At 31.5% G+C, this 24,976-nt stretch overlaps 2 protein-coding genes across 5 annotated transcripts in view; one reads left to right on the forward strand and one right to left on the reverse strand.

The window, feature by feature from the left end:
• LOC126887890 (zinc finger protein 431-like) overlaps window positions 1-17,774 on the forward strand; it is a 94,463-nt gene extending 76,689 nt beyond the window's left edge. Inside the window, exons 3-4 of one of the 4 annotated variants that reach the window (XR_007699278.1) lie at window positions 13,946-15,509; window positions 15,558-15,968. Coding sequence is in view for 3 of the 4 variants with exons in the window: in XM_050655791.1 (XP_050511748.1) it covers window positions 3,065-4,401 (1,337 nt within the window). In the remaining variant the exon portion in view is untranslated. Of the gene's footprint in view, window positions 1-3,064; window positions 7,112-13,945; window positions 15,969-16,261 lie in introns of those variants that run through there. The other 3 variants (XM_050655805.1, XM_050655797.1, XM_050655791.1) reach the window with 3 other exon arrangements.
• A 41-nt stretch (window positions 17,775-17,815) lies between these two features.
• Window positions 17,816-23,142, reverse strand: LOC126890653 (uncharacterized). The gene is made up of 2 exons (XM_050659770.1): window positions 21,657-23,142; window positions 17,816-17,910 (listed from the first exon to the last, which is right to left on the reverse strand). The coding sequence occupies exons 1-2, from the start codon at window positions 23,140-23,142 to the stop codon at window positions 17,816-17,818; spliced, it is 1,581 nt and encodes a 526-aa protein (XP_050515727.1).
• Between the last annotated feature and the right edge of the window lie 1,834 nt (window positions 23,143-24,976).

A 24,976-nucleotide genomic window follows, 5' to 3' on the forward strand; every position in this document is an offset into this window, starting at 1 on the left:
TTTCTGCCGCGTATGTCAATATTGGTCTGATGACTGTTTTGTAAATTCTGCATTTAATTTCTTTTCCGATATTATTTTCTCCACATTGTATCATTCAGGCAACCTGCGGCTCTGTTTGCTCTATTCGCTTGATCTTTCACTTCTGTTTCGAGCCTTCCAAAGCTAGATAGTGTGACGCCTAGATACTTAAACTCCATCACTTGTTCTATTATCTAACCCTATAGCTCCAATTTAGATCTTGCTGTTATAACCATGCATTTTGTCTTTTTTGGGGAAATTAACATGTTAAATTTGCTGGCGGTTATGTTAAATTAGTGCAGAATACGTTGTAAATCATCTTCACTTTGAGAGACTAGTATTGCATCGTCTGCATAGCAGATTAATTTAAGTTGTTTTTCTCCCATTTGGTATCCTTTTTTAGTTCTTACTTTTTTTATTATTTCATCCATGATCAGGTTGAACAATAAAGGACTCGAGGAATCCCCCTGTTTTATCCCATTGCCAGCTTTAATTGGGTCAATTAGTTCAGAGAAATATGTTAGTATTCGGAAATTACTCTATAATTATACAATATTAAAAAACGAGGCTGTACCGCCATTAAGAACAAAAAAAGAATGTGTGTGTACTTTGTACGCACGTAAGAAGTTATACTTCTATTATATAATTTCAACGAAATAAATATACTTAACAGTTACAATACAAAAAATTAACAATAATTACCAAAACTTAACAATGCAGAATATTAAAAAAAAAGAAAAAAAGTATGAATCGTCCGGGATTTGAACCCGCAATCTCGCGATTTCTCGATCTCTGGTCCAATGCTCTACCAACCAGGCCATCGAGGCGCATGCTACTAACGTTTCAGATATACATAATTACACATCACGGTGACAAGTGAAATATAAAAATAGATGTTTTATTATTTTACGCCCAAGGAAGACAAATCCAAAGACACAAAATTATAATAAATAATACATTTACTAAAAAACACTAATATATTATTTTAATGGCTTATTTGCACTGATACATAATTTGAAAGATTAGCAACTAAACGTCATACTGTCTGTGTGCGCACGCGCAGATTTATGAAAAATTTTACTCTCAATCGCGCCTAAAGAAGTATAACTTCAAAAAATAAACTTTCTTCAAATAAACTTTTATCCCATGCCTAGATTTTGTGTCACATTGAAACTATTAAAATGTTTTATCTCTTACAAGAAATCGAACATATAACTAATAACTGATTAGGCAACATACAGAAATAGTCACTGTGTCAGATTTCTAAGTGTAATTAGCAAGATTCTAGTATCTGTTCTGTTATCTGTATCGATATCTATTCAGTGCAGTAGTGTATTATTTTAACAATTCGTGAGAAGTGTTTATTTTTAATTAATTTATTATGTTTTGTGTAATATAACTAAGTTGTTGGACTATTTAAAAAAATAGTTAATTTTGGGTTTTACTTATAGGTAAGTATATTTTACGTCAAAAATTTTGAATTCTAATTCGAGTATATAAAGTTTTAGGAGGATTTTTTTAGTCTAGAAAATACACACTTTTAATAAAATTTTCACCTATTTTGGTTTATTTTTATAAATATTTATTTACTATGAATTTTTTTTATTATTTCCATTTAGCGCGCCTATGAGTATAATGTCACAATTTCAAGTTGTCAAATAATCCCGACGCACTGTTGATAAAGTTTCGCAGAACTTTCGAAAAAAGGTGTACTACTATCTCCCGAAGTTATTTTGGTAACGCGCTACTGTTGGCGCTTAATATTTAATTTCGTTTATTGCATTTATTTCGTCAAAACTTTTGTTACTTGTTATTTATGTTTAACAGTTTCTGCATAAATTTGTCTTTATACTAAAATGTATACATTTGGTTTATATTTTAGGTTGTTTACGAAGCAAGAACATAATGAAAATTAAAACACCTGAACATTTATCTCATAAAGAAGAAGATTTGGGTAGATACATTGAAGAAAAGACATTCAGTACAAACATGAAAGTTTAAACTGGAAATGGACTTTACAAATGTGCAATTTGTTTGAAGGAGTTTATTCAAGCCAGTAATTTGAAATCACATATGATGACTCACACTGGAGAAAAGCCTTACAAGTGCGAAATTTGTTTTATGCAGTTTAGTCAACCAGGTAATTTGAAATGACATATGATGATTCACACTGGAGAAAAGCCTTACAAGTGTGATATTTGTTTGAAACAGTTTAGTGTAGCATTTACTCTGAAATCACATGATGACTCACACTGGGGAAAAACCCAACAAGTGCAAAATGTGTTTTAAGCAGTTTATTCGACCCTGTCATTTGAAATCACATATGATGACTCACACTGGAGTAAATCCTTACAAATGTAAAATTTGTTTGACACAGTTTACTGAAGCATGTACTCTGAAATCACATATGATGACTCACACTAGAGAGAAGCCTTACAAGTGCGAAATTTGTTTTAAGCAGTTAGCCCGAGTCGGTCATTTGAAATCACATATGATGACTCACACGGGAGAAAACACTAGTGGGTCGCGACCCACTGGTTCGGAAACGCTGATGTAGACTGATCTTTCTGGTTATTGTCCTGAATGGATGGGCTAGTCGATAGTATGTACTCATTTTGTGCTACCACATAGCGAGAAAAGCGAAAATTCATGAAAAAATGACATCCTTTGTTTTTCAGCTGTACTCTTCAATTTGTTCTAAACAATTTGCTGTTTATCACATAATGAGTATAAAAATAAAGTTTCTAAATAAAACTTTTTTTCTTTTTCTTGCTTATTCATAAATATTTCTTCCTTCGCCTTAATCAAAAAGTGTTGAAAAGTCGTGCAGATTTATATTACGTTAATTTTGGCAAAAAATATTGAATATTTCAAAAAACAAAAGCTCATATCTAAATAAACAGAAACTGGAAGTCTCTTTTAATATTGTTTCGTTTATTGCATTTATTTCTTCTAAACTTTTGTTACCTGTTATTTATGTTTTATACATAATCTCTGCATAAATGTGTCTTCATACTAAAATGTATACATTTGGTTTATATTTTAGGTTGTTCACGCAGTAAGAACATAATCAAAATTATGAAAACACCTGAACATTCATCTCATAAAAAAGAAGATTTGGGTAGATACGTTGAAGAAAAAGCATTAAGTAACAACATAAAAGTTCAACCGGGTAATGGACCTTACACATGTGCAATTTGTTTAAAACAATTTACTGGAGTATATAATCTGAAATTACATATGATGACTCACACTGGAGAAAGGCCTCACAAGTGCAAAATTTGTTTTAAGCAGTTTAGTCAACCCGGTAATTTGAAATCACATATGATGATTCACACTGGAGAAAAACGTCATAAATGTGAAATTTGTTTTCAGTTATTTACTCAAACCAGTCATTTGAAATCACATACTATGACTCACACTGGAGAAAAGCCTCACAAGTGCGAAATTTGTTTCAAGCAGTTTACTCGTGTCGGTCATATGAAATCACATTTGATAATTCACACTGGAGAAAAACGTCATAAATCTGGAGAAAAACGTCATAAATGTGAAATTTGTTTTAAGCAGTTTACTCAACCCCCTAATTTGAAATCACATATGATGACTCACACAGGAGAAAAGCCTCATAAGTGCGAAATCTGTTTTAAGCAGTTTACTCGAGTGGGTGATTTGAAATCACATATCATGATTCACACTGGAGAAAAGCCTTATAAGTGTGAAATTTGTTTCAAGCAGTTCACTCGAGTCGGTCATTTGAAATCACATTTGATGATTCACACTGGAGAAAAACGCCATAAATGTGAAATCTGTTTTAAGGAGTTTACTCAACCCGCTAATTGGAAATTACATATGATGTCTCACACTGGAGAAAAGCCTCATAAGTGCGAAATCTGTTTTAAGCAGTTTACTCGATTCGGTGATTTGAAAATACATATGATGACTCACACTGGAGAAAAACCTCATAAGTGTGACATTTGTTTGAAACAATTTACTACAGCATGTAGTCTGAAATCACATATGATGACTCACACGGGAGAAAAACCTCATCAGTGTAAAATTTGTTTGAAACAATTTATTGCAGCAAGTACTTTGAAAAGACATTTGAGAGTGCATACTGGAGAAAAGCTTTACAAGTGCGAATTTTGTTTTAAGCAGTTTACTCGAGCTGGTCCTTTGAAACCACACATGATGACTCACACTGGAGAAAAACCTCATAAGTGTGACATTTGTTTGAAACAATTTACTACAGCATGTAGTCTGAAATCACATATGATGACTCACACGGGAGAAAAACCTCATAAGTGTGAAATTTGTTTGAAACAATTTATTGCAGCAAGTACTTTGAAAAGACATTTGAGAGTGCATACTGGAGAAAACTTATAAGTGCGAAATTTGTTTTAAGCAGTTTACTCGAGCTGGTCTTTTGAAACCACACGTGATGACTCACATTGGGAAAACCTCACAGATGTGAAACTTATGTGAAATAATTAATTGGGGCAAGAAATTTGAGAGCACACACTGGAGAAGAGCCTTAAAAATGTGATATTTCTTTTAATCAATTTAATGTGTTTGTTTAATTTAATTTATTAATGTTATTCTGAAGCTATTTCCTTGTGGCATTTTTGTAATCAACTATTTTAAATAGGAAATAAGTCACAATTTAACTAACAAAATGAAACGCTTCGACGTCAACATCGGATGTCGTTTTCAAAATACAAAATATTAATAAATTAAACAAAAATGTTGTTGCTTAGTAAAAAATTCTTCTAATAATTTAATTTAATCTGACTCTTTTATATCGGCAATTCAGACATAGGTATATTATACATTTTAAAGTAGAAGACTTTAAAATTATATTGCTAATATTTATGAGTTTCGTTCCTGGGACGACTTTACTTAAAGATAGTTCATTCGATTACATGAAATCAACCTTAACTCAAGAATATCCGTCACAAAAAATCGTAGCATGTGATCTCTCTTTAAAAAGACAACCACATGCAACGGTGACTGTAAAATTCTCGTGTTAGAGATTCCGTAGTAAATCACGAGTAAAAACCTCGTGATACTATCCCGACATCGTAAGTATTTGGTCTTATATTTAGTTTACTCACTAACATAAAATTGTTTTTGTACAAACTGTGATGGTGTCTATATTGGGCAAACAAGTCAACTGCTTCACTCCAGAATTCGTTCCCACAAATACGACAAAAACAACACCACTGCACTGACAAAACATGAGAATGGGAAGAAACATACATTTGACTTCGAAAACACAGAAATTTTAAAAACCGAAAAGAACAAAAAGAAAAGGGAGATTTACGAATCAATAGAAATAATAAGAAACAAGAATTAAATCAACGATAGGAAAGACACGGATAACCTAAATAGAATTTATTTTAATCTAATTTAATTAATAATATCACACTATCAATAAAAAAATTCTTCAAATAACATATTTCCACTTTGTATCCCTTTACAACATAAAATATACGCTCCTGTAATTAACTATAAAATATGTTAGGACAGTAAGTAATGAGATATCAACACTCAAGTTTTAATTTGTGTCTGTTCATTCTTGTTAGTGTGTCGTTTTACATGTTTGGTAGGTTTTTAATATTTATCTGTAATTTTAGAATCAATCTTGACAAAGGCGAGAGATATCCGCCGAAACGTTGATTGTATGTAAATGATTTAAAACATAATCTCTGAACCTAAACCCAAGAAAAACATTTTTATGTTATATGTACTTAGTATGGTTCATTAACATCAATAAAACTATATATCGTCGCCTCATAGCAACAGTAGGATATGTCAAATATTGTAGTTTCGAGAAAAACGCAATTGAAATTTTTACGAATTTTTCATTACCTAATAACTTTTTTATATTTGAATGGATTTACATGGAATTTTGTTTGAGTATATAACTTTACAGGCCTTACATAAATATTTATATTAATTCATAAAAAAGTGCAGCATGTAGTCTGAAATCACATATGATGACTCACACGGGAGAAAAACCTCATAAGTGTGAAATTTGTTTGAAACAATTTATTGCAGCAAGTACTTTGAAAAGACATTTGAGAGTGCATACTGGAGAAAAGCTTTACAAGTGCGAATTTTGTTTTAAGCAGTTTACTCGAGCTGGTCCTTTGAAACCACACATGATGACTCACACTGGAGAAAAACCTCATAAGTGTGACATTTGTTTGAAACAATTTACTACAGCATGTAGTCTGAAATCACATATGATGACTCACACGGGAGAAAAACCTCATAAGTGTGAAATTTGTTTGAAACAATTTTTTGCAGCAAGTACTTTGAAAAGACATTTGAGAGTGCATACTGGAGAAAAGCTTTACAAGTGCGAATTTTGTTTTAAGCAGTTTACTCGAGCTGGTCCTTTGAAACCACACATGATGACTCATATTGGAAAAACCTCACAGATGTGAAACTTGTGTGAAATAATTTATTGGTGCAAGAAATTTTTAGAGCACACACTGGAGAAAATCCTTAAAAATGTGATATTTCTTTTAATCAATTTAGTGTATTTGTTTAATGTAAACAAATGAAATAGAGAATGTGGAAAAATCCCCTTACGAATAATTCACACATCCACTATTTTGTTTAATTTAATTTATTAATGTTTTGTATTTTGAGAACGATTTCCGTGGAAATCGAAACGTTACATAAATTTAATTTTAAAGTAAAAACAAAATAGTAAATAGCTTTATAAGGCTGAAATTGAAGAGTACAGATGAAAACAAGAAATGTCACATTTTATACATATTGAGATAAACACCAATAAAGGTTTGATTCTTATGATATCTATAAACTATTTAGGCGATTCTTATCAGAATTCTAGCAATTCTTATTCTATAATATTAATATAACATTAATCTATATTAAACTTATTAATTTAATAATACACCAAAAACTGTTAATATTCCTTATTTTTGTTCAGTTGCGTGCCTAGTTCTTTGCCTGGATACAAATTCTTAGAAAATTTATATATGTAGACTGATCTTACTGGTTATTGTCCTGAATGGATGGGCTAGTCGATAGTATGTACTCAGTTTTTGCTATCACATGGCGAGAAATGCCAAAATTCATGAAAAAGTGACATCCTTTGTTTTTCCCCTGTACTCTTCAATTTGTTAGAATAGAATAGAAATATGCTTTATTGTCATGAAAAATTTAACAATTTTATAGACAAAGCTTACAAGAATCATAAATAAAAACAATAACAAATACAATTTACTAAAATTATACGAATCGTCAATATAAATAAAACATAATAAAGTCAAATAAACATCAGTAACAATCTATTGCAAAATTAAAAAAAAAATTGCAAATTGCGTAATCTACCTTAAGAAATTTAATAAGTAATTTAATAAGTTATGCTGCTGCATATGACACTCAAATATAGATTAAGATTCTACTTATACATAACAATACTGTAATTTCTTAGTTATTGGTTAAGAAACTCTGCTATTGAATAATATGGTCTTTCAGATAAATAGGCTTTAGTCATTTTACGGAACTTGGGGAAAGATGTTGCAGATTTAAGTTGTAGAGGGAGATGGTTGTATAGTTTTTTTGCAGAATATAATATAGATTTCTTTACTAACTCACTGGACGGGATCGGTAAATAGATGTCAGAAGTAGAATTTCTGGTGGAATAGTCATGTCTAGGTCTTTCTGGAAAAACATGTAGATGTTTACGAATTAAGCAAACAGTTTCTAAAATATATAAAGAAGGTAATGTTAGAATTCTGTGATCTTTGAAGTAGCTTCTGCAATGTGTTGTTCTTCTGAGGCCAAACAGATATCTGATTGCTCTTTTTTGCAATTTAAAAATAACATCGGATTGGGCAGCTGTACCAAAACCCCAAAAAGGCAGACCATATCGAAGATGGGACTCGAACAATGAAAAGTATGTTATTTTGGAGGAGGCTAAATCCATTTCCTTAGAGACAGATCTTATTGCAAAGCAAGCTGAGGATAGTTTCTTGCTTAACACATCGATATGAAGGGACCATTTAAGGTTGCTATCTAAAAAAATACCAAGAAACTTTACAGAATCAACGATACTGATCTGGCTGTTATGAAGAGGAAGGGTTGAAGAGTTCCTTTATAGGGTAATGCTACTGTTTTATCTACGTTAAAAGAGAGTAAATTAGAATCTGACCAGGATTTTATTGTGAGTAGATCAGAAGTTATAGTAGCATGAAGAGTTGCGATATTTGAGTTGCTCCAAGTGATACTGGTATCGTCAGCAAAAAGAAAAACTTTTCCATCGATTTTTAAACTAGTGATGTCATTAATAAAGATAAGGAAAAGTAGAGGACCCAATACTGAACCTTGCGGTACCCCACATACAACATTTTTGAAACTAGAGTCTGTATCATTTGCTCTAACCAGTTGTTTCCTATTTTCCAAGTAAGATTGAAACCAGTTCAAAGAAATACCTCGAATTCCATAGAAATCTAGTTTTTTTATCAAAATGTCGTGATTTACACAATCAAAAGCTTTGGCATAATCACAAAAAACAGTGGCAGTGTGGAGATTATTGTTTAATGCTTGATAAACCTCATGTAGTACAGAAAACATGGCATCGGTGGTACATTTATTATTTAAAAATCCAAACTGATTTTGTGATAAAATCTTGTTATCAACGAGAAAGGGCATAAGTCGGGCTTTTAGGAGTCTTTCAATAATTTTGGAGAGTACCGGTAGTAATGCAATAGGTCTATAATTGCAGGCAATAGATTTTTCACCACCCTTATGAAGAGGAATAATGATGGCCGTCTTTAGGCACTCTGGAAATTTACCTTTCTCAAAAGAATCATTTATTAGAGAGATGAGGACTCCCAACACATTGTCTGGGAGATTTGAGAAAATTTTTATGGATAGTCCATCGGTACTACAGGAAGATTTGCTTTTGATACTATTGATTGTTTGGATCAGTTCAGATTTACCAACCGGTCTTATAAAGAATGAATTCGAAACCTTTCCTGAATTAGGGAGATAGGAAATGGGATCTTGTTGTGACACAATAGTTGATGTTATATTTTTACTCACATTAACAAAATATTCATTTAGATTTTCTGGGTCTGGAAGGGAAAATGTTTGAGCTGTGTGAGTTTTATTTCGAAGATCGTTTATTATGGACCAAGTTTCTTTTGCAACACTTTTGGAGCTTCTGAGACGATTTTGATAATACAATTTTTTAGCCGATTTTATAAGTTTTAAATAGATTGCCCTGTACTTGGAGATATATTCAGTAACAGAGACGTTGGTAGTAAATTTCTTGATATACAGTAGTGAACGCATGTTTTTGGCTGATATGCGGACACCTTTGGTAGTCCAGGGTTTGCGATGTTTTTGCTTAATTGTGATTAAAGGAAATGCTTTATTGAAGATACAGACCAGCTTATTCAAAAAATCATTGAAATTATAATCGCCATGGAAGGAAAGTGCCACTCAGAGGTTAAGCATAAATTTTGGAATTTACGAAAGTTCCGACCGGAAAAAATCCTGCCTAAACGTCGAGTTTTCGAGGAGGACTTGCTAAAGATGTTAAACTTCGTATAAACCGCTTCATGATCAGATAGTCCCGCATTAACAGTTGTAGCGCAGACATCAAGGGGTGAGAAATCTGAGACAATATAATCAATTATGGTAGATGAAGTTTTTGTAATCCTTGTAGGAGAATCAATGTGCATTGATAGACCATATGATTCAAATATGTTGACCAGGGATATTTGTGTAGCACAAGCAGCAGCATAATTAATGTTGAAGTCCCCGCATAAAATTTTTCTGCTTTTATGGGGCAGGTCATCTAACAAATTAAGCAGGTTCTGAAAAAATAGTTCCACGGAAGAGTCAGGTGATCTATAAATGCGAATAATATAAAGATTAAGGTTCTTACTGTAAACTAATAGGGGAGTGCAATTAGAACGAAGAGATACAATTTTTCGGAAAAAATCAAACAAGGTTATATTTTTCTAAAACTTTTTTTGTTAGTTTATAAATATGTTAAAGTAAAAAGTTCTACTCATAAATTTCGCCGCTAATTGTTTATTAATTGTTTAAACAATAACAACTGTTTTGTATAAATAATGTTAAGAATATGGGTGAATTCAACATTTTATTTTAATAAAAAATGTTTTTATTTTAGTTTTGATTATGCTGAACCCGAATCTGACATTACAATTTGCAAATTCAAAATGGCGGATTCAAAATGGCAGATTTTTTCCTAAAAATCCTTAAAAAGTAGTTGTAAAATCCGATTTTTTTATATAAAACGTCTTTGTTTACACAAATAAAAAAGTTATTCTCAGCAAAAAACTCTGCATATTCTCAAAGCTTTAAATGCAATTATAAAATATCAATTTTTATCAATTTTGTACAAGATATTTCAATAAATAAAAAGTTCAGTTAGGAGTAAAATACCTATATTTTTCATAATACTGAAAATTGTTATTATGGAAAGTTGTTCAGAATTAAAAACGATGTGTCAATATGCAATTACACTCTTCTAATCGAAATATTGTGAACTATAAAGGTACATATTTATTGCGCGAAATATAATTTTTTTACATACCTCGTATAATATTGATAAAATATAATATTTTATATTTGCATATTAAGTGTTAGACCATGCACAGCTATTTATGACGAATAACTTTCTTCATAAAATTAATAATAAAACAGTTATCATAAATAAAAAGTGAAAATTTAATGATGTTGGATATAATTAATTTGAAACAATATTAAAAAAAACAAATTTTCGATTAGAAGGATATAATTACATATTGGAACATAGTCTTTAATTCCAAACAACTTTTCTTTATAAAAATTTTCGATACTGTGAAATATAATTTACTCTTGAGTGAAATTCATATTTTTTGACATACCTCGTACAAAATTAAGAAAATTTGATATTTGATGGTTGCATCTTATGTTATATAAGATGCACAGTATTTTATAAAGAATAACTTTTTTTCCTAAAACCGATATTACAAAAGTTATCAATAGGTTCCAAGTCACGCAGACATACTGTATAAGAGCTAAAAAAATTTTTTTGTTGAACATTTATTATTGTTGAAGCTTATTATTAAATGTATCTTAGGTAAGTTTTACAGAAAAAAGTTTTGATCACTCTGTATATACATTTTTTCAGCTGGTAATTTTCGGTTTTTTTATTACATTTTTGATATCTTTCTTAGTTTTCTCAAAAAGAAGTTGTTTATTTTATTTTTAAACTAAAATAATTTAGTGTTTTTAAAAGATTACATCAAAAACTTTAAAAAAATATCAAAAAATTGTATTAGATTTATTCAAACTTGAGTAATACCGTCTTAAAGTGGTGGGAATTCTGTAAAACTACTAAGTTTTCAAAAAATAGATTTTTTGAGACATCGTATTATTTGAATTAAATTTTTGAGATATTTTTTGAATGAAACATCGTTTAGTAAGATAATTAAGAGGTAAGTTGTGCAAATTTGAGAGTTTTTTAAGTAAAATTGTATTAGTTACACATTTTTAAATCATTTTTAAACCAAATTCATGTAAGGCTCACTTTCCGCCCACACTGTACTTATGTCCATATATTTTATTTCTTTTTATTACAGCCATAAAATAGCTTATTTCATCTTCTTTCATGTCCAATTTGTAAAATTTCTTTTGATCCATTAGTTAAAGAATTACATTAAAAAAACTCAACCGTGCACTTCTTCCAACGCTAGTTTACAGTGCGCCAATGTGTGTGAGAAGAGTGACTTTAGCGTTATAAATAAAAAATTACAGAAGCTAGAGATTTAATTTTAGAAAAATCTTTATATAAGGTTTTTTTTGTAAAATTTTCTGAATTTTTCAATGGTTAAGTCAGTTTTTTTCTAAAAATTATATTTTCGGAGTTATTTAAAAAAACATCTAACTTCGCTGTTCATTTGTTTAATAAAAAATGAAGCATCCACTTCTCGAGTAGAACTTTTTGATACGTTGTTTATTAAACATTTCTTAATGAAATTACAAGAAGTTTTATCTTGTTTGATTTTTTCCGAAGTGAAAATCTAAATGCACTCCCCTATAAGGAAAACTCAAAGAATGCTTCACTTAATAGAAAGTCATATTTTGTTACCAGAGAAAAATCATTATTTGTAGAAAGAATTAGGGTGCCTCCATGAGCTGAACTTGGACGGTCATACCTAGCAATAGTGGAATATTTTTCTACAAAAATTGGAAACCCTAATTCCTCTAGAAACAGAAATAATTCATCAGTTTTATATCTTATAGAACGAATATTAATCAGAACCATGCTAAAGTTGTTATCACTAAAATAATTTGAGGATTCTAGTCCCTCAGAACACGTCGTGATGTTTAAAAATTTCGTCTTGGAGAGGCAGCGGAATAGTAGTTTCGGTGGCATTCCCTTGATTTTTGCAGGTGAATAATTCTTTCCGAAGTTAGAAAAGACCTAAAAGCAGCAAGGTCAGCGTCTACCTCATCTGCACCAATTCCATAAGCATCATTAAAATCTAGAAGAATTTTTCGTAGATCTTCACTCTTTGTAGGAAGTCCTTCGGAAGCCAGAAACAATTTAACACTTGTGTTGGTATACCCATCATAAAATACTGATGCAGGTTGGTTGTGTAAATAAGCAAGATGAAGTTTAATGGCCTTTAAGATATCCGGTTCCCTTAATCTGGCTAAAAGATATCGACTATTAGAGTTATTGGTTAATCTAACTCTTGGTGGGGTCAATGGATCGAGATTAGTCGATGGTTCTATAGTATCTTTCTTAATGAAATTAATATGGGTATGGAACGGATTCTTAGTTTTGCAAATTTCGATGGCCTGTTTCTCTGTTTGTATGTTTGTGCTCTGAACTTCATCTTTGTTGTTGCATAAACTGCTATTTGAATTTTCCTGGCTAATAGGACTTCTGATATTCTTCGGATTCTTATGTGACTCAGATGAAAGCGTTGGTTCGGAATATGAAGATTCGATAGACCATTTAATGTTTACACCAGGTGGCCAAATGCCCTCATTAAATAATAGGTTAATAGATGTTCTAGATTTTATACCTATTTTGAATGAAGAACCAGTTGTTGTGTCGGCATCTTTAAGGAGGGCATAACATCTTATATATTCCTTGATACCTAGCTTCTCTTTAATATAGTGAACCACTTGTATAGGGGTGTATATTGGGCTCAAGTTACTAATAACTACAAAGTGACACTTATCTTCTGTAATTTTTGACTTTTGCTCTGCATTTGCTTCGAAATGTTGAGGCTCTTCAGTCTGGGTACTTGAGGTGGCATAACATGTATTTTTCTTCAATACCTCTTTTTTCGTTGGTATGGTAGATAGACTTTTGGTAAGATTGCTCATTTGATTCGATATTTCATTGATGTTTGAAGAGAGCCTATCTAATCCCAACTTAATATCAGTTGAATTTGATTCTTGGATTTGAACCTTAATAGTCTCATCTGAACCCCCGAAAAAAACTGACGATATATTAAAAATATCATGTTCCATCTGCCTAACAGATTTTCTAAATGTTCTAGATGTTCTAAACACTTTGCTGTTTATCACATAATGAATATAAAATTTCAATAAAGTTGCTAAATATTTTTTTTCTTTTTCCTCCTTATTCATAAATATTTCTTCCTTCACCTTAATCAAAAAGTGTTAAAAAGTCGTGCAGATTTATATTACGTTAATTTTGGTAAAAATTATTGAATATTTTAAAAAACGAAGGCTCATATCTAAATAAACAGAAACTGGAAGTCTCTTTTAATATTCTTTTTCGTTCATTGCATTTATTTCTTCTAAACCTTTGTTACTTGTTATTTATGTTTTATACATAGTTTCTGCATAAATTTGTCTCCAAAATGTATACATTTGGTTTATATTTCAGGTTGCTTACGCAGTAAGAACGTAATGAAAATTATGAAACCACCTGAACATTCATCTCATAAAAAAGAAGCTTTGGGTAGATACGTTGAAGAAAAAACATTAAGTAACAACATAAAAGTTCAACCGGGTAATGGACCTTACACATGTGCAATTTGTTTAAAACAATTTACTGGAGTATATAATCTGAAATTACATATGATGACTCACACTGGACAAAAGCCTCACAAGTGCAAAATTTGTTTTAAGCAATTTAGTCAACCCGGTAATTTGAAATCACATATGATGATTCACACTGGAGAAAAACGTCATAAATGTGAAATTTGTTTTCGGTCATTTACTCAACCCAGTCATTTGAAATCACATAGTATGACTCACACTGGAAAAAAGCCTCATAAGTGCGAAATTTGTTTTAAGCAGTTTGCTCGAGTCGGTCATTTGAAATCACATTTAATAATTCACACTGGAGAAAAAGGTCATAAATGTGAAATTTGTTTTAAGCAGTTTACTCAACCCGCTAATTTGAAATCTCATATGATGACTCACACTGGAGAAAAGCCTTATAAGTGCGAAATCTGTTTTAATCAGTTTACTCGAGTCCGTGATTTGAAATCACATATGATGTTTCACACTGGAGAAAAGCCTTACAAGTGTGATATTTGTTTGAAACAGTTTAGTGTTGCATTTACTCTGAAATCACATATGATGATTCACACTGGAGAAAAACCTTACAAGTGTGAAATTTGTTTCAAGCAGTTTACTCGAGTCGGTCATTTGAAATTACATTTGATGATTCACACTGGAGAAAAACGTCATAAATGTGAAATCTGTTTTAAGCAGTTTACTCAATCCGCTAATTTGAAATTACATATGATGACTCACACTGGAGAAAAGCCTCATAAGTGCGAAATCTGTTTTAAGCAGTTTACTCGAGTCGGTGATTTGAAACCACATATGATGACTCACACTGGAGAAAAACCTCATACGTGTGAAATTTGTTTGAAACAACTTACTGCAGCATGTAGTCTGAAATCACATGATGACTCCCACGGGAGAACAACCTCATAAGTGTGAAATTTGTTTGAAACAATTTATTGCAGCAAGTACTTTGAAAAGACATTTGAGAGTGCATACTGGAGAAAAGCTTTACAAGTGCGAAATTTGTTTTAAGCAGTTTACTCGAGCTGGTCCTTTGAAACCACACATGATGACTCATATTGGAAAAACCTCACAGATGTGAAACTTGTGTGAAATAATTTATTTGTGCAGGAAATTTGAGAGCACACACTGGAGAAAAGCCTTAAAAATGTGATATTTCTTTTAATCAATTTAGTGTATTTGTTTAATTTAATTTATTAATGTTCTGTATTTTGAGAACGATTTCCGTGGAAATCGAAACGTTACATAAACTTAATTTGAAAGTAAAATTGTGACTTATTCCCAATAAAAATAGTAAATAGCTTTATAAGGAAGGGTGCAATTTAGCTTTATAAGGGTGAAATAATAAGAGTACAGGGGAAAACAAGAAATGTCGCATTTTATACATATTGAGATAAACACCAATAAAGGTTTAATTCTGTCGCATTTTATACATATTGAGATAAACACCAATAAAGGTTTAATTCTTATGATATCTAAAAACTATTTAGGCGATTCTTATCAGAATTCAAGCAATTCTTATTCTATAATCTTAATATAACAGTAATCTATATTAAACTTATTAATTTAATAATACACCAAAAACTGCTAATATTCCTTATTTTTGTTCAGTTGCGTGCCTAGTTCTTTGCCTGGATACAAATTCTTAGAAAATTTATATATGTAGACTGATCTTTCTAGTTATTGTCCTGAATGGATGGGCTAGTCGATAGTATGTACTTAGTTTTTACTATCACATGGCGAGAAAAGTAAAAATTCATGAAAAAGTGACATCCTTTGTTTTTTCCCTGTACTCTTTAATTTGTTCTCAACAATTTGCTGTTTATCACATAATGAGTATAAAATTTCAATAAAGTTGCTAAATAAAACGTTTTTCTTTTTCTTCCTTATTCATAAATATTTCTTCCTTCGCCTTAATCAAAAAGTGTTGAAAAGTCGTGCAGTTTTATATTACGTTAATTTTGGTAAAACATATTGAATATTTTAAAAAACGAAAGCTCATATCTAAATAAACAGAAACTGGAAGTCTCTTTTAATAGTTTGTTTCGTTTATTCCATTTATTTCTTCTAAACTTTTGTTACCTGTTATTTATGTTTTATACATAGTTTCTGCATAAATTTGTCTTCATACTAAAATGTATACATTTGGTTTATATTTTAGGTTGCTCACGCAGTAAGAACATAAGACCTGAACATTCATCTCATAAAAAAGAAGATTTGGGTAGATACGTTGAAGAAAAGGCATTAAGTAAAAACATGAGTTCAAACAAAGTTCAAACGGGTAATGGACCTTACACATGTGCAATTTGTTTAAAACAATTTACTGGAGTATGTAATCTGAAAAGACATATGATGACTCACACTGGAGAAAAGCCTCACAAGTGCAAAATTTGTTTTAAGCAGTTTAGTCAACCCGGTAATTTGAAATCACATATGATGATTCACACTGGAGAAAAACGTCATAAATGTGAAATTTGTTTTCGGTCATTTACTCAACCCAGTCATTTGAAATTACATAGTATGACTCACACTGGAGAAAAGCCTCACAAGTGCGAAATTTGTTTTAAGCAGTTTGCTCGAGTCGGTCATTTGAAATCACATTTGATAATTCACACTGGAGAAAAAGGTCATAAATGTGAAATTTGTTTTAAGCAGTTTACTCAACCCGCTAATTTGAAATCACATATGATGACTCACACTGGAGAAAAGCCTCATAAGTGCGAAATCTGTTTTAAGCAGTTTACTCGAGTCGGTGATTTGAAATCACATATGATGATTCACACTGGAGAAAAACGTCATAAATGTGAAATTTGTTTTCGGTCATTTACTCAACCCAATCATTTGAAATTACATAGTATGACACACACTGGAGAAAAGCCTCACAAGTGCGAAATGTGTTTTAAGCAGTTTACTCGAGCCAGTCATTTGAAATCACACATGATGACTCACACTGGAGAAATAACTCATAAGTGTGACATTTGTTTGAAACAATTTACTGCAGGATGTAGTTTGAAATCACATATGAAGACTCACACTGGAGAAAAACCTCATAAATGTGAAATTTGTTTTAAGCAGTTTATTCGGGCAAGTGATTTGAAAACCCATTTGAGAGTGCACACTGGATAAAAGCCTTACAAGTGCGAAATTTGTCTTAAGCAGTTTACTCAAGCCAGTTATTTGAAATCACATATGATGATTCACACTGGAGAAAAACGTCATAAATGTGAAATTTGTTTTCAGTCATTTACTCAAACCAGTCATTTGAAATCACATATGATGACTCACACTGGAGAAAAACCTCATCAGTGTGAAATTTGTTTGAAACAATTTAATGCAGCATGTACTTTGAAAAGACATTTGATAGTGCACACTGGAGAAAAGCCTTACAAGTGCCAAATTTGTATGAAGCAGTTTAACAAATCCGGTAATTTAAAATCGCATTTGAAAATGCACACCACTAAAGAAACAGCTTTATAAATATTGTTCTGAAGCTATTTTCTTGTGGCATGTTATGGACAAACTTCTGATAGAATGGACTGTAATATATTATATTAAAAACTTCTTGTATTCAGCTAAAAAATTAATTACAAATTGTTAAAAAATGTGATTTTATATTATGACAATCAATCTAATAATTTTAATGACAATCTGACAAATATATGTTGTGTATTTTTGATGCTTGTTTTTTCCCGTCATTGAGCAAGGGCGGAACTGTCTATCCAATAATAAATAATACTTTTCGTCCATACTCCCCGCCTTGAACAGCTCCAAGACCGTTCAAACACAAATCACCTAAGTTAATGAGGAACACTAGAAACAAGTCTCAGCTAATGGTAATGGACAAATTTTAGTTATTCCTCGTTTATAAAGTCCATGAGCGGTTTTAACAGTTACCACTCGAATTTCACCATCATCACCAGGGTGAACAGACACTATTCTTCCTAACTGCCACTGACAAGTGGGCAAATTGTCAGATTTTAAGAGCACTAAAGATCCGACTTGAATGGTGGAAGTACTACTTCTCCATTTATGACGTTGTTGGAGATCATTCAGGTAAATCTTTGACCATTGCTTCCAAAAGTCTTGCAACAATTTCTGAATCAGTTGGAATCTGGACAATTGGTTTATTTTTATCTCTCCTTGAAACGTATGATCAGGGATAGCGGTCATCGGTCTTCCGATTAAAAAATGTGAGGGAGTTAAAGGAGTGTAATCGTTAGGATCAGATGATAGAGCATATAAAGGACGTGAATTCAAAGTGCCTTCAATCTGAATTAAAAATGTACAGAATTCTTCATAAGTTAGAAGGGTTTGACCAATAATACGAGATAAATGATATTTTACCCCTTTTATATTACTTTCCCATAATCCCCCGAAATTTGGAGTACTAGGAGGAAAGAAATGCCATATAATATTCAGAGCTGCGCAAGAGGTGACAATTTCATCCTCTGATTTTCTAATGAAATCATACAAAATTTTTAGTTCATTTTTGGCACCTACAAAACTTGTACCGTTATCTGAATACAGATGCCCGGGTTTACCGCGTCTAAAAACAAATCTTCTAAGGCCTGCCATGAAAGCTTCAGATGTCAAAGAACTAATTAATTCTAAATGTACTGCTTTCGTGGCGAAGCAAATAAATAAACATATGTACGCTTTATACGTTTTACATCCGCGACCTTTTCTATCCTTTAATGTAACTGGCCCTGCGTAATCTAATCCAGTTATGAAAAAAGGTTGTGATATATTAACACGATGTTCTGGCAAATCAGCCATAATCGTAGAACCAGGTTTGGGTTTAAACCGATAGCATCTAATGCAATTCCTTACAACTGTTTTAGCTAGGGACATTCCCGCAATTATCCAAAATTTTTTACGAACTGTCGCTAACAAGAGTTGTGGACCTGCATGTTGAAGTTGCACATGCTCATGTCTCAATATTAGTTTGCTTAAAACATGAATCTTATCTAATAGTAAGGGATGTTTCCCATCATAATTCCTAGAAGATTTTCTAAGACGTCCTCCTACTCTCAATAATCCAGTTTCATCTAGAAAAGGCGTTAAAGGTAATAATCTACTCTTTGACGAAAGGTCTTTACCGTTATTTAATAATGAAATTTCTTCAACAAAACTTTCTGTCTGAGCTAATCTAACAAGAAAAACCTCTGAATCAGTAAATTCGATTGCTGAAATCGGGCCATACCTTCTACTATTAGACTTTGACTTTGAATTATTAACAAATCTTCTACAATAAGCCATAATTCTAATTAATTTGTTCAGATTCGAGTATTTATAAAAAAGTGAATTAAAATCATTTTTTATAGAAACTAATGCCTTAGATTTCTTTCTCATTTCAGGAAGGTTTGATATATCAAGTAAATCATAGAACTTAGTTTTATCAAAATCTGTTGATAAAAATTGAGGGCCATTAAACCAGAGCTTACAGTGAGCTAATTGGTCTGGCAAAATTCCTCTACTACCAATATCTGCAGGATTCTCAGACGAGCTAACATAATTCCAATTTTCAATTGTAGTACATCTTTGAATTTCTGCAACACGGTTTCCAACAAAAACTTGAAGGTTTGCTGGGTCATTATTGAGCCAATGCAAAACAATTTGTGAATCACACCAATAATATGGAGTGTACTGAAAAGTAACAGAATCTGAAACAGATTTCATAAGTTGGACCAATAATAAGCTACCACACAATTCTAATCGAGGAATAGTCAATATTTTGACTGGGGCGACCTTAGTCTTAGCACATAACAAATGAACATTTATAGAACCTTGTGAATCAATGCATCGAGTATAAATTGTTGCACAATATGCGTATTGTGAAGCATCACTAAATCCATGTAATTCTATTATTTTAGGTTTATTACTCAGAACGCACCGTGGAATTCTTAAATCATTTAAGTGACATAACTTAGACTGGAACTTTTTCCATTTATCACACAAATCAGAGGGGACTTCGGAAACCCAATCAAGTTTTAACGACCAAAGAGATTGAATCATAATTTTTACTAGGATTATACAACAACTGGCTAAACCTAAGGGATCATAAATTTTTGCGATTGCAGAAAGCATTGTGCGCTTCGTTATTTTTGATAAAAGATCAGGGTTTTCAACATGAAAACTGAAAATATCTAACTTACTAGACCATTGAGTACCAAGAGTTTTAATACACTCGTGATCTCCTAAATTAAGTACTTTTAAAGGATCGGAATAATCTTTAAAGTGATCTAATACCAATTGGCTGTTTGAAGACCATTTCCTTAAATTAAAACAAGCTGACTTCAATATTTTGACCACTTCATCACATCTTTTAATAGCTTCAGCCTCACTTGAAAATCCAGTAATGAGATCGTCAACATAAAAATCTCTCAGAATAATTTCACTTGCTTCAGGAAACTTGATTTTATTATCAAATGACAATTGCTGGATACACCTAATGGCTAGATATGGCGCACTGGCAGTGCCATATGTTACGGTTTTTAAATTATAAATTGAAATTGGCTGAGAAGGACTATTCCTCCAGACAATTTTTTGCATTCTTCTGTCATCGGGATGAACAAGTATCATCCTATACATTTTGCTGATGTCGGAAACAACAACAACTGCATGTTGTCTAAATCTAATCAAAATACTCAAAATATTATTTTGAATTGCTGGTCCTGAATATTGGATATCATTCAATGACTTCCCATTAGTCGATGGGGCAGAACCATTAAAAACAACACGGAGTTTGGTTGTCAGGCTTTCATTTTTGATAACACCATGATGTGGTAAAAAATAATTAGGTTCTGTGGTGCCTTCCGCATCTAAATTATAATCAATTGACATGTGATCTAAATCTAAATATTCTTCCATGAAATTTAAATAACCATTTTTAAGTTCGGGACATTTCTTAAATCTATCCTCTAAATACAATAATCTTTTAACAGCTAATTGTTTAGAATCGCCTAGGACAGAAGGATGTTCCTTCCAGGGAATTTTAACAATAAATTGACCAGTTTCTGATCGAGAAAATGAATTCTTAAAATGATTTTCAACATAAACATCATCCTTTGAATAAGAAATATGAGACTTTGGCTCTTCAACAGACCAAAATTTCTCTAATTGTAAATCATCACTACTAAATATTTGTGAAAAATGACATCTAATATGATTTTTTGTTGGATATGGAACTTTACCAACCACAATATAACCAAAAACAGTATTTTGGAGGGAGGGTAAATTCTTTCCAAGATCTATGCGACCATCTAACATTATATCCCAAAACAAACTAGCATCAAGTAACATATCTACCTTACTGCTTACATTAAATGAATCATCTGCCAAAGTTATATTAGGGGGTATTGAGAAATTTGAGACATTAAAAGTATAAGTTGGCAAATTCTCAGTAATCTGTTGCACCACTATGCAATGTAAATTTGACTTAAAATTGTTTAATATAGAACCAATTTTTAATTGACATTTTTTATTTAAAGATGAAACGGAATTATTAATTCCTGAAACACAAATATTTGCTCTATTTGTGTCTAAATCGAGTTTACTTAGAAAATCCTCTGTAATAAAACATGATTGGCTCCCTGAATCTAGGATTACTCGTGCGATATGAGTATTTCCGTATCTATCATATACTCTAACTTTAGCAGTACTCAACAGTACATAATCATTATTTGAACAATTATTTTTTAAAACAATCTCATTTCTATTAACATTATTTTCTGAAGTATTAGTTGACAACTTAACTTTATTTGGTTCATTCTCGGAATCATTGTTCGGGTTGAAATTATTTGAACTGTTGTCTTTAACATGAATATCAGATGGTTTATTTTCATGTAAAAGAGAACTGTGTTTGGCTTTACATATCTTACAACCGAACGATTTACATTGTTTGTAGGAATGTCCGGTACATAAACAATTTCGGCATAAATTTAATTGTTTTATTTTATCCCATCTTTGGGCTACTGAAAGTTTAAGAAATTCTTCACATAGGTAAATCAAATGATTTTGTTTACAAAAATTACAACTTCTGCTTTTACTAGTTAGCAGAGATCTAGAGCGTTTATCTTGGTAATTAGATTTATAATCCGGTTTTGTCACATTGCTTAACTCTATAGTTTCCAAAAAATCAGCACGATTCTTCAAGAATTCAAGAAATTCGTTTAAACTTGGCAAAGAATTATCTATTTTTCTTTTTTCCCATTCCCTAGAACTAAATTTATCCAATTTACCACTTACCAAATACACCATAATAGCATCCCAATGTTCAGTCGGTAGTTGAAGTGATTTTAAAGCGAATAAATGCTTTTTAACTGAATCTATCATGCTTCTAAGACCTAATGCAGATTCTTTATTTAAATTTTCAATCTCAAAAAGAGCTTTTAAATGATTGTTTACTAACATCCGAGAGTTGTCAAATCTGTTGCATAGAGTCTGCCATGCAGAATTGTAATTTTGTGCAGAAAAATCTAAACTTTGTATAATTTTCAATGCATCACCTTTTAAACTCGCACGTAAATAATGATATTTTTGAATATGTGCCAATACTTTATTATTATGAATTAACCCTTCAAAAGTATCTTTAAACTCAATCCACTTCAAATAGTCCCCATGAAAGACAGGTAACTGAATAGGAGGTAATTTGACACCTTCTAATCCACTATATTCATGGCTTATGTCTAACCTTTTCGACTGTGAACTGGATAAATCGGAACATTTTCTTTTTAACATCGTTCTTGCTCTAGACAAAGTTTTTGAAAATATAGTATCTAATCGTTGTCTTTTCGCATACTCTTGTTGAATATCTTGATCCTGACAATTTAATTCAATTGACATTTGGATTTCATCAAATTCAGTAAACAAACTTTCAGTTCTTTCTGTATTCAATTCTATCTGCGAAAAATGGTCTTCGCTTAAATCATTAATCGCGATATTTGTCATCGACTCTATAAATTTAATAAAATTGTTTAATCTTTGTTCAATTATATCTCTTTTGCGATATAATTGACGAAAATCAGAAGCTTTCATAGGCATTTTTAGCTTTATATTAATCAAAATACGTAGCAAATAATATTATTTAATTGTACGAACTCAAAAATCAACGTTAAGCAATCAAGTAATAAAAGTCAAATCTAAATCTGTCTTTTATCTAATAATCAAACTTAGCCGAATATTGGCTATGGTCCTATAATCATTTATATTTAAATAAATCCAATAATAATAGCAATATCTACTAATAATAATCAGAAATCGTATAGCATTCCACAAACTAATACTCCAAATCAACTCAAATACATATTTGCATACACACAAAGGTGTAAAAATCAATCTAATAAGTAATTATTTTTTAGCTAAATAAAATTATAGGTTATAAATCAACTATTCAATGCGCAAAATCAAAATTTTTAATTGAACCCCAAAATCCTCAAAAATCTAATAATTTATTGGCACTTTGTTGAAAGGAAATAAACATGAAGGATAAACAAAGAACAATCAAGATAATAAATGGAAAAACCTCACATTTAATTCAATCGGCAGAGCGGATCCAATCTGGCTGAATCATAAATTCTTCAAAAACCAATAATCTTCATACCCATCTGGATCTATTAGACCATTGTCTCAATCATCGGGTTCGATCGGACACAATTTTATGCTTCTCGGGCTCGAAGGTACCAAATGTTATGGACAAACTTCTGATAGAATGGACTGTAATATATTATATTAAAAACTTCTTGTATTCAGCTAAAAAATTAATTACAAATTGTTAAAAAATGTGATTTTATATTATGACAATCAATCTAATAATTTTAATGACAATCTGACAAATATATGTTGTGTATTTTTGATGCTTGTTTTTTCCCGTCATTGAGCAAGGGCGGAACTGTCTATCCAATAATAAATAATACTTTTCGTCCATGGCATCTTAATGCAATTTACTATTTTTGTGGTAATAAATAACAATTTTACTTTAAAATTAAGTTTATTTGACGTTTGGATTTCAACTTCGGAAATTGTTTTCAAAATACAAAAAAAAAAATATTTTTGTTGCTCGCTAAAAAAATCTAATAATTTAGGTTTATCTGACTCACTCAGATTGAAAATTAAGACATATGTTCTCTCTCTTTCTTCTACGGCACTACAGCATAGATTGAGCCTTGGCCTCCTTTATTTATTGCCTTCACCCTTGTTTGTCTGTGGCTGCTCTTCTCCATACACGTACTCCTAAAAAGGTTTGCGGGTCGCCTTTTACTGTATCTTGCCAGCGCTTTCTTGCCTTTACAACCTTTCTCTTTTCCGGCATTCTAGCATTTAGTGCTCTTTTTGGTAGCCTATCCTCTCCCATTCTTATCACATGTCCGGTCCATTGCAATCTTTGTATTCTAATGAAGTCTGACAAAGGTATTTTCTTACTAAGTTGATAAAGCTCGTTGTTGTATCGACTTCTGAAGATTTCGTTTTCCCTCACTGGGAACTGCTCCCCCCCCCCCACTTGCAAAAATTAAAAAACAAATAGCGCTGATTTATGAGCTTTCATATTCCGCGAATTAAAAATTTTCAGCTCGTTACACTGAGCAGGAATTTATTTAATATTTTAGTAAGGCCGAGTCAGCCCCCCCCCCCCACTACTTAAAAATAGGGATATTGAATCGATCTTTGCGGCAGAATTATGAGCTGTTGAAATGATGTAGTTTCGAGTTTTGAGCTCATCCCCTTCGCCCCTAAGCAACCCTTTAATTGATTTAACTTAAGAGAAACGTGCTGAAAAAAATTAAAATATATCGTATCGCGGATATAATTCCTATAGCTTATACGTTCTAAGAATAAACTCTTAAATCACGCGCATTTCGATTATTGAGCTACAACCCCT

The sequence above is a fragment of the Diabrotica virgifera genome, chromosome 1 (genome assembly GCF_917563875.1).
Source record: "Diabrotica virgifera virgifera chromosome 1, PGI_DIABVI_V3a".
Lineage (NCBI taxonomy): Eukaryota > Metazoa > Arthropoda > Insecta > Coleoptera > Chrysomelidae > Diabrotica > Diabrotica virgifera.

Excerpts from the sequence above, each read along its gene's own strand:
- LOC126890653 (XM_050659770.1), bottom strand. The coding sequence starts at position 23,142 with ATGCCTATGAAAGCTTCTGATTTTCGTCAATTATATCGCAAAAGAGAT. Across the intron at positions 17,911-21,656 it reads TATTACAGAGGATTTTCTAA|TGTTCCTCATTAACTTAGGT; the intron begins GTAAACTCGATT and ends ACTTGTTTCTAG.